This window comes from Ptychodera flava, chromosome 12, assembly GCF_041260155.1.
Source record: "Ptychodera flava strain L36383 chromosome 12, AS_Pfla_20210202, whole genome shotgun sequence".
Lineage (NCBI taxonomy): Eukaryota > Metazoa > Hemichordata > Enteropneusta > Ptychoderidae > Ptychodera > Ptychodera flava.
In genome coordinates, this window is record NC_091939.1 from 17,047,209 (window position 1) to 17,062,777 (window position 15,569).

A 15,569-nucleotide genomic window follows, 5' to 3' on the forward strand; every position below is an offset into this window, starting at 1 on the left:
AAAGAGCTCAGCTCAAGTAGTTCTTAGCAACAGACGAATCAATATTTTGTTCAGCAGAATAGCATGAATATCTTCTTGTATGGTACATTAGAATCATCCAAAATAATGTTTAGAGAATGTGACATGGTGCCTTTGGTTAGACTCTGAAAGTGCAGATTGAAGTTTTAGATTATTGATCAACATAAAGTCAAACCATGATAATGAAATGATAAAAAATTCTTTATTGGTGAAATACATTGATAAATTGTATGAAATACCTTCCATTAAAAAACAATTTCTTTTTCATTCCATTCGATTTGTCATGTGCCTGTATTGATGGAACATTTCTCAGTATCTGAGTAGGTGAGATAATTGAGAAAATAAGGCCAGTCTCAATAACTCTGGACCTAAAACAAAGTAGCCTTCCAATTTTATTACCTGAGACATCCAGTTGACCTGGAGGATCTTCAAGGAGAAACTTCTAAGCTTGCTTAGTACAAAGTCCTCTTTTCTCAATCTGCACTAAAACATTGAATTCCTCCTTAGACAGTAAGTTACCTGTATGTATTTGTTCACTCAAGTGCATTCACGAACCAATGAAAATTAATTGTAAAAGGGAAAACATGCGCATATCTTGCTGTAATTTTGCTAAGAATTCTCGTAGAGTAGATAACCCGTAAAAGTTGTACATTCTTGGTCGGAGTTGCTAAAAACTCCATTTCCAGATCTGAGTTGTATCCACACTTCATCACCTGGCTCTATGTCTATGATCACACTATTAGAATGCACGCTATCTCCAGAATGTGAAGCAATGCATGGCAGTGTGTCAGCGTTTTTCATTAAACACATAAACACATTAGTTGAAGCTTGTCTCCTGGCTGTAAACATAAAAAAATAGACACCGCTAACAGAGCAAGTGAATTTACCAGTGTCCTTACTGTAACCATTGCCAACATTAGCATAGACCTTTTCATAAATAACCGGTGTGTTTTCTGACACTGGAGGCGTCCATGTCGTTTTTACAACTGAAAATGCCATTCTACTCGGCTGATGTATTTCTCCGGCATGACCTTTGTCCCCTTTTTGACCTTGCTTCCCAGGTTGTCCTTGTTGCCCTTTTGGTCCCAGCTGGCCACTTTGACCTTTGCTACCCTTTGACCCTAGGTCACCTTTGTCTCCCTTTGGACCAACTTTTCCCTGGACACCCATCTGACCTGTTGGACCTCTTTCTCCAATCAGTCCCAAGTCACCTTTTTCTCCCTTCATTCCAAACTGACCAGCTTCTCCTTTAATCCAGGTGGACCTTGTGGCCCAGGGTTACCAGGGAAACCTGAAAATTGCCAAATATTTGACATGATGATAGATTTTAGCAGCCATTTTTTCATCTATGATGTTCGTGTATTCCTTCTGATCTCACTGGGATGACATTTCAAATACATGTACTCTGAAATAATAGCAGTCTATTTAGGAACTTTATAAGTATTGATGTGTAGTTGGTGTTTGTGTTTGTTTGTGTTACACACAAATAGAATGTAAAATACAAGAAATAAGAAGCATGCTTAGCATGTTACAATTCAGCATTGTCATAGGGTTTACAGGTGTTTGAAATACAAACAAAATATGTTAGACTCGTTCAAATGTTACTGTACTAGAATGAAATTCTCTCTTTGGAATACCAACAAATTCTGTATCATGGCTTTCAATTCTAGGGTTGGTCTGTAAAAAATTCTGAAAAAGATATTCTTTTGACTGCAGTTCCTATATAACTGAAAACTTATTGACTTCAACACTTCAGTGTCAGTGATCGGAGCACGATTTTTTTGATCACCATGCATTTCCCAGTATAATGGACCTTTGGCTCAAAAAAACGCGCACCTGATCAATCGCCAAGAAGTTAACCAAAAGCTGGAAAAGAGAACGAAAAATGTCCAATAACTCTTTGCCAAACATGGTGCAAAGAAACTCAGAAAACTATTCCCGAAGAAATCCTAACAATTTTTAACACGGTAGAACATCGCAAATCGACTTGGGCTGAAACACTTCCGGGTAGCCAACAGTCTCACTCGATTGGTGGATCTGTCAGGTGAGATCTCGATCTCAGCATAACATTTCATAGCGCACTCATGTAACCTTTAACCTTCATTACATATACAGTACATGATTGGTTCTTGCCTTAACCTCATTACGGTACGCCATTGGCTCTTCCCAACTATCCTCTATATGGACATTGCCCTGACTGTTTACAGTAAGTCTCCTCTGCAGTTAACATAAGAGGCATTTTGGTTCATATCTGGCATCCTGATTTTTTAAAGTCAAGAGCCATTACTCAGATGTGCCTGGACTAGTTTCTTGCAGATTAGTTGAATTTTGACATTTCAAGAGCCAGTACATGACCTACCCTATTCTGTCCAAAGTAAACAGGAACTTCCCCTATAAAAGCCGGATTATCGTAAATCTATGCAAATGTAAAAAAGCCACGCTACTGATCGGCCATCCCGTGTTAGGTCCCAGAATCCCATAAGTTTGTTGTGTTTCAGGATTCATTGTCATTGAATCTTGCATATGATGTCTGTGAATATATAGGAACTAAATCTGAGTCGAAAATAAAACTGAAAAAGTTCTGTTTTTTGTCGGAGAATGCATATGTTTCAAAATGTGTTCCCTGTACAACCATTTGACCCCTCCTTGCATATGTCACAAAAGTGCCCATCATGATTATTCAAATTTATTGAATTTATCATACGGTCAGAGCATTGCTCTGACAATTCAAAACTCCTGCCAATGTATGCAAATGGCTGCGTCATCAGTAATCCCCCTATTGTGCGCCCACGGTCCTGTAACTTCCTGTTTAAGGACATAACCCTATGCCATTCATACTAATGTCTATTTGTTTACAATACAATCCATTATGTGCATCAGTCACAGATAGGTCTTTGGTACCCTGATTTCTTTTTTCATGTGGATCATATTGACTTCAATTTATTACTTTCACTGACTAATTCCCAATTACAACCGGGGACTGTGTCATTGTCAATGACTTGTTCTGTCAGCAGCTCCGCTGAAAATATACAATTAGACCAACTTTTGAAACAACTTGCCAAACGAAGTGTACAATAGTGATAACTAATAAAAGATAAAGTTCAGCAACGGTCTAGAATTCATTTTGTCAACAATACCATTGTATATTGTTCACAGGATGTTTATAAGGCAAATACTGCGTATTTGAACAAATTGTAAAGAGAAGAAGAAGAAAATGTACTGGTTTTATCAATCAAAGTCATGAAAATATTATCAACATTACTGTTGGAATAACTGAATTGCATAATGCGACTTACCTGGATTTCCAGGGACACCAGGAATTCCATGGACAGACTTGCTGCATTGTTGGTTTTCCGATATCTGTTTTGGGGAGTCATGTCCTTCAGTTTGGATTGTCGCAGTTGGAGTGTGTCCGGCCACACATGATGCAAGTTGATACAGTGTGAGGAAAATGAAACAGTGTAGCAGGATAAACCAAGTCAGACTGGCTAACCACTTCATTGTAGTGTTCCTAATAAAAGTTTACAAAGTCTCTCGTTCAAATTTGGTATTTTTTGAATAGATTATGAAAGGATTGAGTATTGTGTCAACAGAAGTATTACAGCAAGTTCAGTATCCTATGAAAAAACACAAGCGCAACTTGTTAAAGCCTGTGTAATCAAAAGAAATAGTTTGATAGACTTGTGTTCAAGCATTTTAGTGTCTTTCACAAAAAGAAACAGAAAATATCAAAAAGAGAGAGCAAGCATTTGCCACGATGGTGTGATCTATACTCCTGTGGTGTAAAAGATGATAGATAAACATCATCAGTAAAGGCATCTTGATTGAGAAGAACAACGTACCTGATTTCTATGCAATGAGTGAACACAGAGAACAATCAGAAACCAATCCTGTCCAAACTCTGTGGAGAACTGCGACAGTTGTACGGTGTTACGGCCTTCTTATAGTAAACTCTACACAAACAATTGGATTTAGATCTCAATCTTTTCACGTTTGTCGCCAAATATAGAAAGCAGACTGGAGAGAAATCAAGGCTGTTCCTTCCTAATTCATTGTGGCAAAAGCCAGAATCAGGATCAGCCGGAATTCAGGCAGTTATCATCGGCGGACAGCGAGAAAGGCGGATATCCTTGACACAAAACATCGTATGCAATATCTAAAGTTTGAAACAATGAAAGTAGAGATTTATGCAACAATTATGCAAGGGTATTCCCTCTTCAAATTGTCAAATTGACCCATGACGCCTATTTATAGGAAGAAAATCGTGGCAGAAATATGCAAAAATTTTCGTACCAGTTCTTTGAAAATCCATATCTTCTGAAGTTCAAAATCAATTTTCATCATTCAAGTGTCATTTACATTTTGTTTCTTTTGCCATTGTCTATTCAACCAAATTGTTACAGAGCAAAAGCTACGTTCAAAAAGTGGCATGATATAGCTACTTTAATTCTAGGATATGTTACCACCAATGTGATTATGATAAATGTGTTCTCCCCAGAAATTTCTTCCAGAGTGGCAGCTAATTAGCATAATGATTTGCATATTAATTTACATACATGAACCTATGACTTATGTCTAGTTAACTTAAAAGATTGCTATCAATTCCTTCAAATGTAGCATAACATAATAAAGCTGTTATAAGAAATGTAACTTGCAACAGCCTTGGGCAATCTGTGCTCTCCCTGGCCTTTCAAAATTGTTAGTAAATTTACGAATTGGGTTCAAAAAATATTAGTAAGCACAAATTATGTTATTCTGAACCCACCAACTTTCAACAAGCACTTCTGGTTCTCAATAAATGATTTTAAGGGGATAGAAATGATGAATGATTTCATTAAAGACAAAAGAAAATGAAAAATCCCTTTTTAGTTTTTTTGACAATGAAAACTCATATTTTGATATGCATTTTCAAAAGATTTATTGAATAACACAGTACATCATGGGTCATGAATGCTTGTAACATTGAAAGTTCTTCCTTGTCTCAATAAAGTGTGTAATTTTGGTCAACGGCCAATGAATGTTATTCAATTACTCTATCTTTATTACACAACATAACATGTTCAAGTATATTGTGACACAAATCATAACTCCCTTTGTGTGTGTAGTCAGTGGTTGATGATTATATATATTAATTTATGAAGCGGTCATTAATATTATCAAATATTATCAGTGTTTGCACAAGTTTTAGATGCTAGAAAATCTGTCCCCTGTTTTTCATATTTGGAAAGCTCTGTTACTTTGAAAGTATGCACGTCATCCATAGGTACTAGGTGGTGCCTCTATAGCTGCAGTCATTATGCCATGTTCATCTCTAAAATTCTTTTTAAACAACCACTGATCAGAACATTTGGCAGTCTGTGGTTTCGCACAAATTTTGTCTCATCTCAATCAAATTTAAGTACGCAAACTGAGACTGGTGATCCTGCTAATGTTTTCTTAGAGACAGTTATACTTTTAAAACGCTGCAGATGATCGTCATTTATTTTTTTGTCTGGATAAACTTTTTGGTCATGGGACTGTGCACAGCATTTTCTCTGGATCATAGAAAACTATCAGTATTCATAACATTTGCTGAGACAGTTTCTTGTAAAATATTTTGAAGGAAACCTATTAAAATTGGCAAGCTGACTGAAAAATTCAATTTGCAGATCGTCAAATGACAAATCTATGACATCTAAGATTTCCGGCTCGCTTCCACCTCCATGCACAGAAAAACACTTTGCAGTACATGTTCAACCATGCGCAGTCCGGACTGCAGTTCTGCTGTAGTTCGACTGTCTTTCAGGCTGACTGTTCTTGATCTCTTCTAGCTCGGCGGTTTCATTGTTTCGTATTTTTTTCATATCAGTTGCCGTTTTTATGCCCAACTTTCTTTCCCAACTGGATACTATCAATCCAAAGTATTTGTAACTGCCCGCTTCCCTCGATCCGCTTCAACAGTCCACTCGGAAAGTTGACAGCATGTGAGTATTTGAGGTGTCTCGAAACTACCGTAATGGGGTGGTAATGCATGACACACCACTATGAGATTACAAGACCCGGGGATCTTGAAACCTTTTCGCGCATGCTCATGTTATTACAGGTCAAAGTCCAAAGCCAGCTATCACCATGTGTCGATGCGCTGATGATAGGGGCAGCGTAGGTTTTGAAAGACGAGATATGACAGTATTTCCCCGGAATTTAAAATCTTGACCGAAAATCAGGCTTCAAAAATAACAAAATCGTTCGTAAATGGCCGATCGGGCATTCATTTTTTTTCGTAAATTTCATTTTTGTTCGTAATTTACGAAAGTTACGAGCGACAGCGAGAGCACAGGCAATTCCATAAAACTAAACAGCAGTTCAGTTTAGCTTGTTGACAAAATAGTTGCATTTCTGTCAGAAATATTGGGTTAAAAAGACCCACTGTCAGAACTAATGCTAGTAAGATTACTCAGGAACTTATGTCGGGATGAGTAAGGACTGCAAATGATGTGTTCAGTTTTTCTTTGGAAAATGTTTTCTCTTTTTAAACTCATAAGTAACATCTTTCTCTCATATTGCTGGGCCTTTGTTTCAAGTAATTTGGTTCTAATAAATAACACTTTCCACTGTTTATGATTCACTTGCAAGAAAACAAACATAAAACTTCCAATCTCCAAATCTGAACATGGACATACACGTATGGTTGACTATATCTCATCATCAGCTGATTTGCAAATAGGTGGAAAGAGTAAGGTATAAAGGGCTAAATGTAAAGCTTAAACCATGTTTATACAATTTTGTTCCCCGTACGGAGTAAGAGTTGAGTCATGGTATTGGTGTGCCTATCATGCAAAGTCTCAATTCTTCAATTCCAATAGCATAATGTTCGTATGGAGCTTTGCACAACTGTCCAACACACCTTGTGCCTCCTTGATGCATGATTATTTGGAAAAGTCTACCATGATTTCGCAGTTTTCTCAGCATTAGCAGCTCAAACTACACCATCTCACACCTAGTCTGTGTAAGCATAACTTCTAGTGCTAAACAAATTTCCCGGATCAGACCGCTATTGATAGCTGTGACAGCACCTCTCTTGAAACAGCCACCATTTTTACATCTGTATACCGCTTTAAGGTAGAGTACTTTTGTCCAATAGTAGGGTAGATTTCATAGCGAAAGTAGACTCAGCCACAGAACCTGAGTATTATGATTGTAGACAAATAGTTACATATAGTACAAGGTCACAGATTGGCAAAGACTGGAAGATTCCATTTAAAAGAAGGGACAGGTAGCGTCCTAGCAAGACTCAGTAATAACTTCTGATCATTAGCACAGCAGCGTGTCATGTCTGCTGTAGAAACGTGGTACGTAGTGCCAACCAAGACAGCAGTGGGTCTAGGTGCAAATGTTGAACGAAATTTTACACACTGCTCGAAATATTGTTGCCATAAGCTGAAAAAGCATCGTAAATTGATTTTTTCATGACCTCTCTCAGGTCTCGCTAAACGAGGTGTAAATGTGCTGCATTATAGAACATAAACAAAAAGAGGACAATACACAGGACGTTGGAACAAAAAATGTTGGAGAAAATGAAAAGATATTACAAACATCAGGAACATGTCATCAGGGTGGAGGGCTGACTCGTCAGCACGGTGGCCATGACAGTGTGGCGCCGCCGCCGTGCTAATTGTACGCTGGGGAGTCCACTGGATAACAACTAATGTCATATGTGTAAGGAAGCAAATTTTGTCCAAAGTTACATTTTAGCAACCAGAACAACAAATATAATATGATGCTATATATTCGTTATCAAGAGTACAATCATAATCACTGCCATATCTGTTAGGTGCTGTAGACATCATCATTCTGAGAATGCATCCAGTATTTCTAGGGACTCCCCTCAAGTAGTCCGTAACAACAGACTACTCAATATTTTGTTCAGCAGCATAGCATGAATATCATCTTGCATGGTACATCAGAACCATTCAAAACTTATAATGTGTAGAGAATGTGACATGGCCCCTTTGGTGAGAATCTGACAGTGCAGATTGAAGTTTTACTTTCTTGATCAACATAAGTCAAACCATGATAATGAAATGATAAAAAATTCTTTATTGGTGAAATACATTGATAAATTGTATGAAATACCTTCCTGTAAAAAAAATTTCTTTTTCATTCCATTTGATTTGTCATGAACCTGCATTGATGGAACATTTCTTAGTAACTGAATAGATGAGATCATTTAGAAAATAAGGCCAGTCTAACTAATTCTGGATCTAAAACGAAGTAGCCTTCGGATGTTATTACCTACAGGGTCCAATGACATGGAGGATCTTCAAGGAGAAACTTCCAAGCATGCTTACTTCAAAGTCCTTTCTTCTCAATCTCAATCTGCACTGAAACATTGAATTTCTACTTACTCCTAAAGCAACAGAGTGTAAATTATCTTTATATATTTGTTCACTCAAGTTCAGTCATGAACCAATGAAAATCAATTGTATAAAAGGGAAAACATGTGCATAACTTGTTCTAATTTTGTGTAGAATTTTCGTAGAGCAGATAACCAGTAAAAGTTGCGTAAATTGGGTTGGAGTAGCTGAAAAAACCATATCCAGTTTTGATTTGTATCCACACTTCATCGCCTGTCTCTATGTCTATGATTACACTATTAGAATGCATGCCATCTCCAGAATGTGAAGCAATGCATGGCAGGGCATCAGTGTTTTTCATCAAGCACATGTACACGTTATCATTTAGTTTCCTGGCTGTAAACATAAAGAAATAGACACCGCTAACAGAGCATGTGAATTTACCAGTGTCCTTACTGTAACCATTGCCAACATTAGCATAGACCTTGTCATAAATAACTAGTGTGTCTTCTGACACTGGAGTCATTGATGTCGTTTTTACAACTGAAAATGCCATTCTACTCTGCTGATGTATTTCTCCGGAATGACCCTTGTCCCCCTTCTGACCTTGCTGCCCATGTTGTCCTTGTTGCCCTTTTGGTCCTAGCAGGCCACTTTGACCTTTGCTACCCTTTGACCCTAGGTCACCTTTGTCTCCCTTTGGACCAACTTTTCCCTGGACACCCTTCTGACCTGTTGGACCTCTTTCTCCAATCAGTCCCAAGTCACCTTTTCCTCCCTTCATTCCAAACTGACCAGCTTCTCCCTTTAATCCCGGTGGACCTTGTGGCCCAGGGTTACCAGGGAAACCTGAAAATGGCCAAATATTTGACATTATGATAGGTTTTTAGTAGCAATGTGTGTTTTTTTATTTAATAGTTTTCAAGTATTCCTTCTGATCTCGTAGAGATGACATTTCAAAATACATGTACTCTGAAATATTAAAGTGTCTATGCCATGCCCAAAACAACATTCTTTAAAAAGTTTCCTCTGAGGTTGTTTTTGTCACAATATGCATTGTATCGTTGTGAAATTTGAAAAATACGCGACACTTTCTACTTCTGCAGGACGCCTGCAGGCACCAGGCTAGGTTGGGCCAGTTGAGCCTCTGAAGTTGAGCCTCCGCGGACCAGCACAAAATTCTAACGGGTAGTGTCGAGCTGTTACCGTAAAGAGACGTGTGGTTTATGACGGGAAGTTGTTCCGAGGATTATTGTGTTTTGCCTTCAGTTTTATTGTGCAGCACGCATTAAACATTAGTTGTACAGAAAAAAGACAGACTATTAACTTACAAAGAAAAATTAAATCAATTTAGAATTTATTCATGTTCATCAACAAAAAACAGTCCACTACCTGTTCTTGAATTTCCCTGGCTGACGACGTGACATGAGTTGCTATGTTGACCTGCTACTTCAATGTTCTGACCACACGTATTAAAACCTTGATTTGAATATTTGATTCTAAAATTTATGATGTTTCCTATTTTGTGCAAGATCGTTCACGACTGACAAAATCTCACATCGAAATCTATAGTATTACACTTCGACCAAACAAGTGTGTCTTGCTTTTACCATGGAGGTAGCTACCGCCATGCAAGGCCTATAGCACAAGTGACATGATTGTGACACAACTGTATGACACGACAACATGATCATGGTGAAAATTTGCAATGTTGGCGATGTCGTGCTTTAAACAATGAGATAACGTAAAACCCCTTCGCTCAAAACTCTATCACGTGCCTACCAACCGAACATATTCCAAAAAAGCTGCATGAAAACAATGTTTTCAATAGCACATTTCCGTTTTCATGTTCACGAAGCCTGAAAATGTTACTCGGTTGATCTCTGGCATTGTTCGGCACTAGTCAGTTACCTATATAGGCAATAATATTAATACTCGTCGTTCAGTCACGATGCCGCTTGAAACGACGGTTAGCTTCCATTGGGTGCTTGTTCATCAGGCATCATGCGGTTGTCACTTCAGAATATATATAAATTCATAAAAAGTCTGACAAACGGCAGCCAAATATATTGAGTAGCCATACCGATCTATTTTACTGGGTATCCACGTCGAACAGCGTAATTGTCGGTACCATGTCCCTCTAGAGGGACTGTGCTTTGCCCAATATTTATTTTGCTTCAGCCGTTATCTCATTCACACCTTTTCTAGCTATTGTCATCTTATCAATCGCTCAAGCAAGGCAAGCTTTGAAAGTGCAAACATCGACTGTACCCTACACTCAATCCAATGCGATATTACGTTGTTTAGTTCAAAAGATGCTGATTTTATGAATAAAAATACAATGGCAGATGTCAGACTCGAACTCAAGTTGAATGGAGGTACAGTGTCATAAGATATCAGATACGTTATCGGGCTGGTTGATAAAATATCGGCAAAAATTAAAGGATATCGGGCCGGTACTCCAAAACCCTTTGGGGAGAACACTTTCTGGTATTTCATTCCAGGAACGAAATAAAGTAGCAGTTAACTAGATAGATGTCGATGTAGTGGTTGCATCTGGCTTATGGCAACTAAACAGGAGGGACTGTTTAAACGTTTATGAGGTGACAAACTCAAACTCAACAGTGGAGAAATAATACCGATTAAGGTAGTTCAGCCGTATGGTCATTGTGTAAACAGAATGCCTCGCAATTCACAGTTATTTTCAAGGGGAGCTTTAGAGATGTGAAAGACTTACTAGATAATTTACCCTTGTGTGAACTTTGAAGAGGCGAAAAAGTCGACTGCCTTGGCTTTAGGGGACACACCCACCTGCAACTTTTACTTGCTTGTAGCTACTAGTATCTACAGTGCACAACTCTCAATGTCAGATATGGGTAGAACTTATCTCCAACGCATAGAAATTTATTTTAAAAGTTGTTTTTTTGGGCATGGCATAGACACTTTAAATATGAACCTGTTTTGGAAACTTTATAATTTTAGGCAAGAATAGTTAGTGTTGCACATGAATAGAATGTACAATACAAGAACTCAAGAAGTAAAGCATGTTACAATTCAACGTTATCTTAGAGTTAGCATGTATTTCAAATACAAACAAAGTATGTGAGTGTAGCTTTTATGTTACTTTTATACTAAAATGAAATTCTGTCGTCACCTTGAATTACAGCAAATGCTTTATCATGGAATTGCCATAGTTTTCAATTCTTGGGTTGGTCTGTGAACAACTCAGAAAAGGATATTTTTTTGAACGCAATTCCTATTAATATGACTGAAAACTGATTTACTTCAAACTTATTTTGATAGAAATGTGGATTTCATGATCCTTTGAAGAGAACTGTACAATTGTGATAACTGAGAGAAGATCAACTTCAGCATCAGTCTAGAACTCATTTTGTCAACAATAACATTGTATATTGTACACAGAATGTTTACAAGGCAAATACAGTGTATTTGAACAAATCGTAAGGAGAAGAAGAAGAAAATGTACTGGTTTGTTGTCTTGTTTTATCAATCAAAAATAAGAAAATATTATCGAGATTACTGTTGAAATAACTAAATTGCATTATGCAATTTTACCTGGGTTTCCAGGGACACCAGGAATTCCATGGACAGACTTGCTGCATTGTTGGTTTTCCAATGTCTGTGTTTGGGACTCTTGTCCTTCGGGTACGATTGTCCCAGTTGGAGTGTGTCCAGCCACACATGATGCAAGTTGATACATAGTGGCAGAAATGAAACAGTGTAGCAGGATAAACCAAGTCAGACTGGCTAACCACTTCATTGTAGTGTTCCTAGTAAAAGTTTACAAAGTCCCTTGTTCAAATGTGGTATTTCATTTGAGTATATGATGAGAGGATCAAGTATTGTATCAACAATATTGAAGTATTACAGCCAGTGTGGTTTCCTATCAAAAACGTAAGCACAGCGCGTTAAAGCATGATCCCGGGACCGTGTGGTCAATGACAGAATTAATTTAAGTGTCTTGAACAAAAAGAAATAGAAAATACCAAGAAAGAGCAAGTATTTGCCACGATGGTATGATCTATACTTTTGTGGTATAAAAGATGTTGAGTAAACGTCATTTTTAGAGGCATCGTGATTGAGAACAACGTACCTGATTTCTATGCAATGAGTGAACACAGAGAACAATCAGAAACCAATCCTGTCCAAACTCTGTGGAGAACTGTGACAGTTGTATGGTGTTACAGCCTTCTTATTGTAAACTCTACACAAACAATTGGGTTTTTATCACAATCTATGACACGTATATCGCCATATATAGAAAGCAGCCTTGAGAGAAATGAAGGCAGTTCCTGCCTAATTCGTGGTGACAAAAGCCAGAATCAGCATCAGCCGGAATTCAGGCAGTTATCATCGGCTGACAGCGAGAAAGGCGGATATCCTCAACACAAAACGTTATTGTGTTCAACATCTGAAGTTTGAAACTACGAAAGTAGAAATATATGCATTACAATGATGTTAAAAGTAATCATGGCTTGGTACAATGTGTATGTTGATGACTTCAGAGTCCTCAGAAATAATTATTGTTTTTACATAATTGATTTCATCAACCAATTCTTTAAACATCCATAAGCATTGGTTATTTAGGTTGAAGTGAACATTTCTTTACACTTCTTACCTCTTGGCAAATCTGCTAACATAGTGTGGAGAGTACTTAAAGAGGCACTCCCACTTGGTAACATTTTTAAAACACATTTTTTTAATGCCAGCGGTCGATATTTGACGTGGCGACTCCGCACGGATCGCCAGATATTGATAAAAACATGTCATTTCCAGAGCGTATTTTTCACATCCCGAAGTTTTACGATCGTTTCTGGTTATGACCCGAAATCCCCCGAAAGTGTGTTGTTGTGCTGATTGACGATATTCTAAGGAGTCCAAAAACGTTCGAATGACGCAATTAATTTACCTCCTACTGCGATGACTTTATATACATCATTATCAATGCCTTTACCTCTGGTAACTCTTTTTTAAAATTTGTCCTTAGTTTTTGTCGTTTTCATTATTCTCAAGTTGTATTAAATATTTAAACAATACCACATAGATATCAGTTTTTACGTGTAAAATATTAGTTGCCTCTGATGACTACATTTTGTCGTCTGCCACACAGTTACGCGTGGTTCGATACATAGCGGCCGCCGCGTGTGGTATGCGCGCATACCACGCGGCGGCCACTATGCATACTATGTACCAACCGCACCTATCTGTGCTAGTCACCTATGCGAATTCTGGTGGAATCAGCAAACTTTGTTTTCCGTTTTTTTGCCGAGTCAGTAGGACTCGGCTTTCTCCCATGGGACATGACCGCTCACCGACGCGAGTGGTACTGCTGTGGCGTACAGCAGCGTCAGCATAGACTCGTACTCCATAGCTTAGTTGACAATGGCCCCAGTGCCGAACGTTCTATGTTCGGAAGCTGAATTCAGGTGGGCCACCGGAATTCAAACTTTAACTTTTTTGAGGACATGTTTTTATCGATATCTCGCGATCCGCGCGCAGTCGCCATGTCATATATCGACCGTTGGCATTAAAAAAATGTGTTTTAAAAATGTTACCAAGTGGGAGTGCCTCTTTAAGGTCAGCCTAATCTTGACAGAGCAGTGCCAGCTATAGGTGTATGTGAAACTTCCAAGTCTCTTGGGATCGTGTTACCATGCCTGTGTTGACAATGTCACTGAAAGAACAACCACTGACTGTGTGACCCACCAACAGACATCATAAATGATGCAGCTGAAATACTGAGAGAGAGAGAGAGAGAGAGAGAGAGAGAGAGAGAGAGACCAAAAAAGACAAGGTGGTTTTGAAATACAGAGACTGTGAACAGTACTAACACACATTTAGTATTCTCTCCTCAGCCAATTTTGATGTGAGAGAGAGAGAGAGAGAGAGAGAGAGAGAGAGAGAGAGAGAGTGCGCAACAGTTCATGCATGACAGGGTCATTTTGGAATACAGAGACTATGGAACAATAACAACAAATTCAAACACAGCCAGTTTTAATGCACCACCACCTCCAAAGTGTTCTTTTTGATCCAAAATTTTACATATTACATGATGTACAAAGTCATCTCAAGGAACTTTGCAGAAAATCCTATATAGACTGAAAGAATTCAGAAATTTTAGAAGCTAGAGTGCAAACCAGATGCATCTGTTGAGCCTACCTTATCAATCTTGTTCAACTTTTGTCTCTCAACATCGTTGAGTTTATTGCAAGAGAGAATGAAAAGTGCCCATGATCCAGCCCTGTGTTCAGATTGCATTGACGGTCTCTCTCATCAAGCTCCTTTTACATCTGTTGATATTCCTTGAGTTTCTAAATTCTAACCAAACTGTATCAATGTATCTCAACCACAGGTTCGATGGAATGCTTGCTACGCAGTGGGGAATATGTTCAAGAATTCTGACCTGCCGGTTGGTTCAGCCCCATGGACTGCAGCTGTCTATGATGCTTTGTTAGCTGTGGTGACAGATTGTAAAAATTTCAAAGTAAGTAGTGTACATCCTCCAACAAGTGGACTTGTCTGTAGGTACAATGCACCTTGGGGACAGATATTCAGACTCTTATACTTTTACAGTATCCTTTGGCCTACCACTTGTAGGGGCTCATTTTTAAGCTTATGGAGTTAATAAAGTTTTCACTGCTTTTGTTTTGTGAAAATCATGAATTTTACTTCCCCAACCCCCTCCCTCCTCCCAAATAGAGATAAGAGGGATGTTGGCCATTTTGAATTTCAAAAATCGGCAAATCTTGGGTAATTTGTTTCTCTCGTACCAAAATTTGCATGGTGACCCTCAATTTTATTCTTGATTTTGAAAGAGAATGGTTGAAAGATTAAGGAAAGTTTGAGCAAAAGTTTGTCTTTCATTTTCATGGGGCGTGAACTACCTGTACCTTGAAGCTCCTATTTTTGAGGAATTATATTATTAAGAGACAAATAGAGGCAGGACTTACTGACTTGTTATGTCTTACAGCACCAGCAGTGACATGTGACTCTTCTCTTGCCTTTTTAGTGCGGTAAATCCATCCATAGATCCAGTTGACCGCCAAAAATACTATTTTAGATTTTAGCATTATGTATACTCTTGGTAATTGATTGTTTCACCACCGGAACTTTAAACAACCTTCCATTTAAATAACAATCAAAGATGATTTTTTGTGAATTTAATGCATAAGTCATTGTCTAGCCTGTACACTTGGC

At 38.2% G+C, this 15,569-nt stretch overlaps 1 protein-coding gene and 1 pseudogene across 2 annotated transcripts in view; one reads left to right on the forward strand and one right to left on the reverse strand.

The window, feature by feature from the left end:
• Positions 1-15,569, forward strand: part of LOC139145204 (HEAT repeat-containing protein 6-like) — a 64,248-nt gene that overhangs the window by 41,975 nt on the left and 6,704 nt on the right. For both annotated transcript variants that reach the window (XM_070716204.1, XM_070716205.1), the window contains exon 19: positions 14,725-14,856. In XM_070716204.1, coding sequence (XP_070572305.1) covers positions 14,725-14,856 — 132 coding nt within the window. The remainder of the gene's footprint in view (positions 1-14,724; positions 14,857-15,569) is intronic.
• On the reverse strand, positions 498-12,603 carry LOC139145975 (otolin-1-like; annotated as a pseudogene).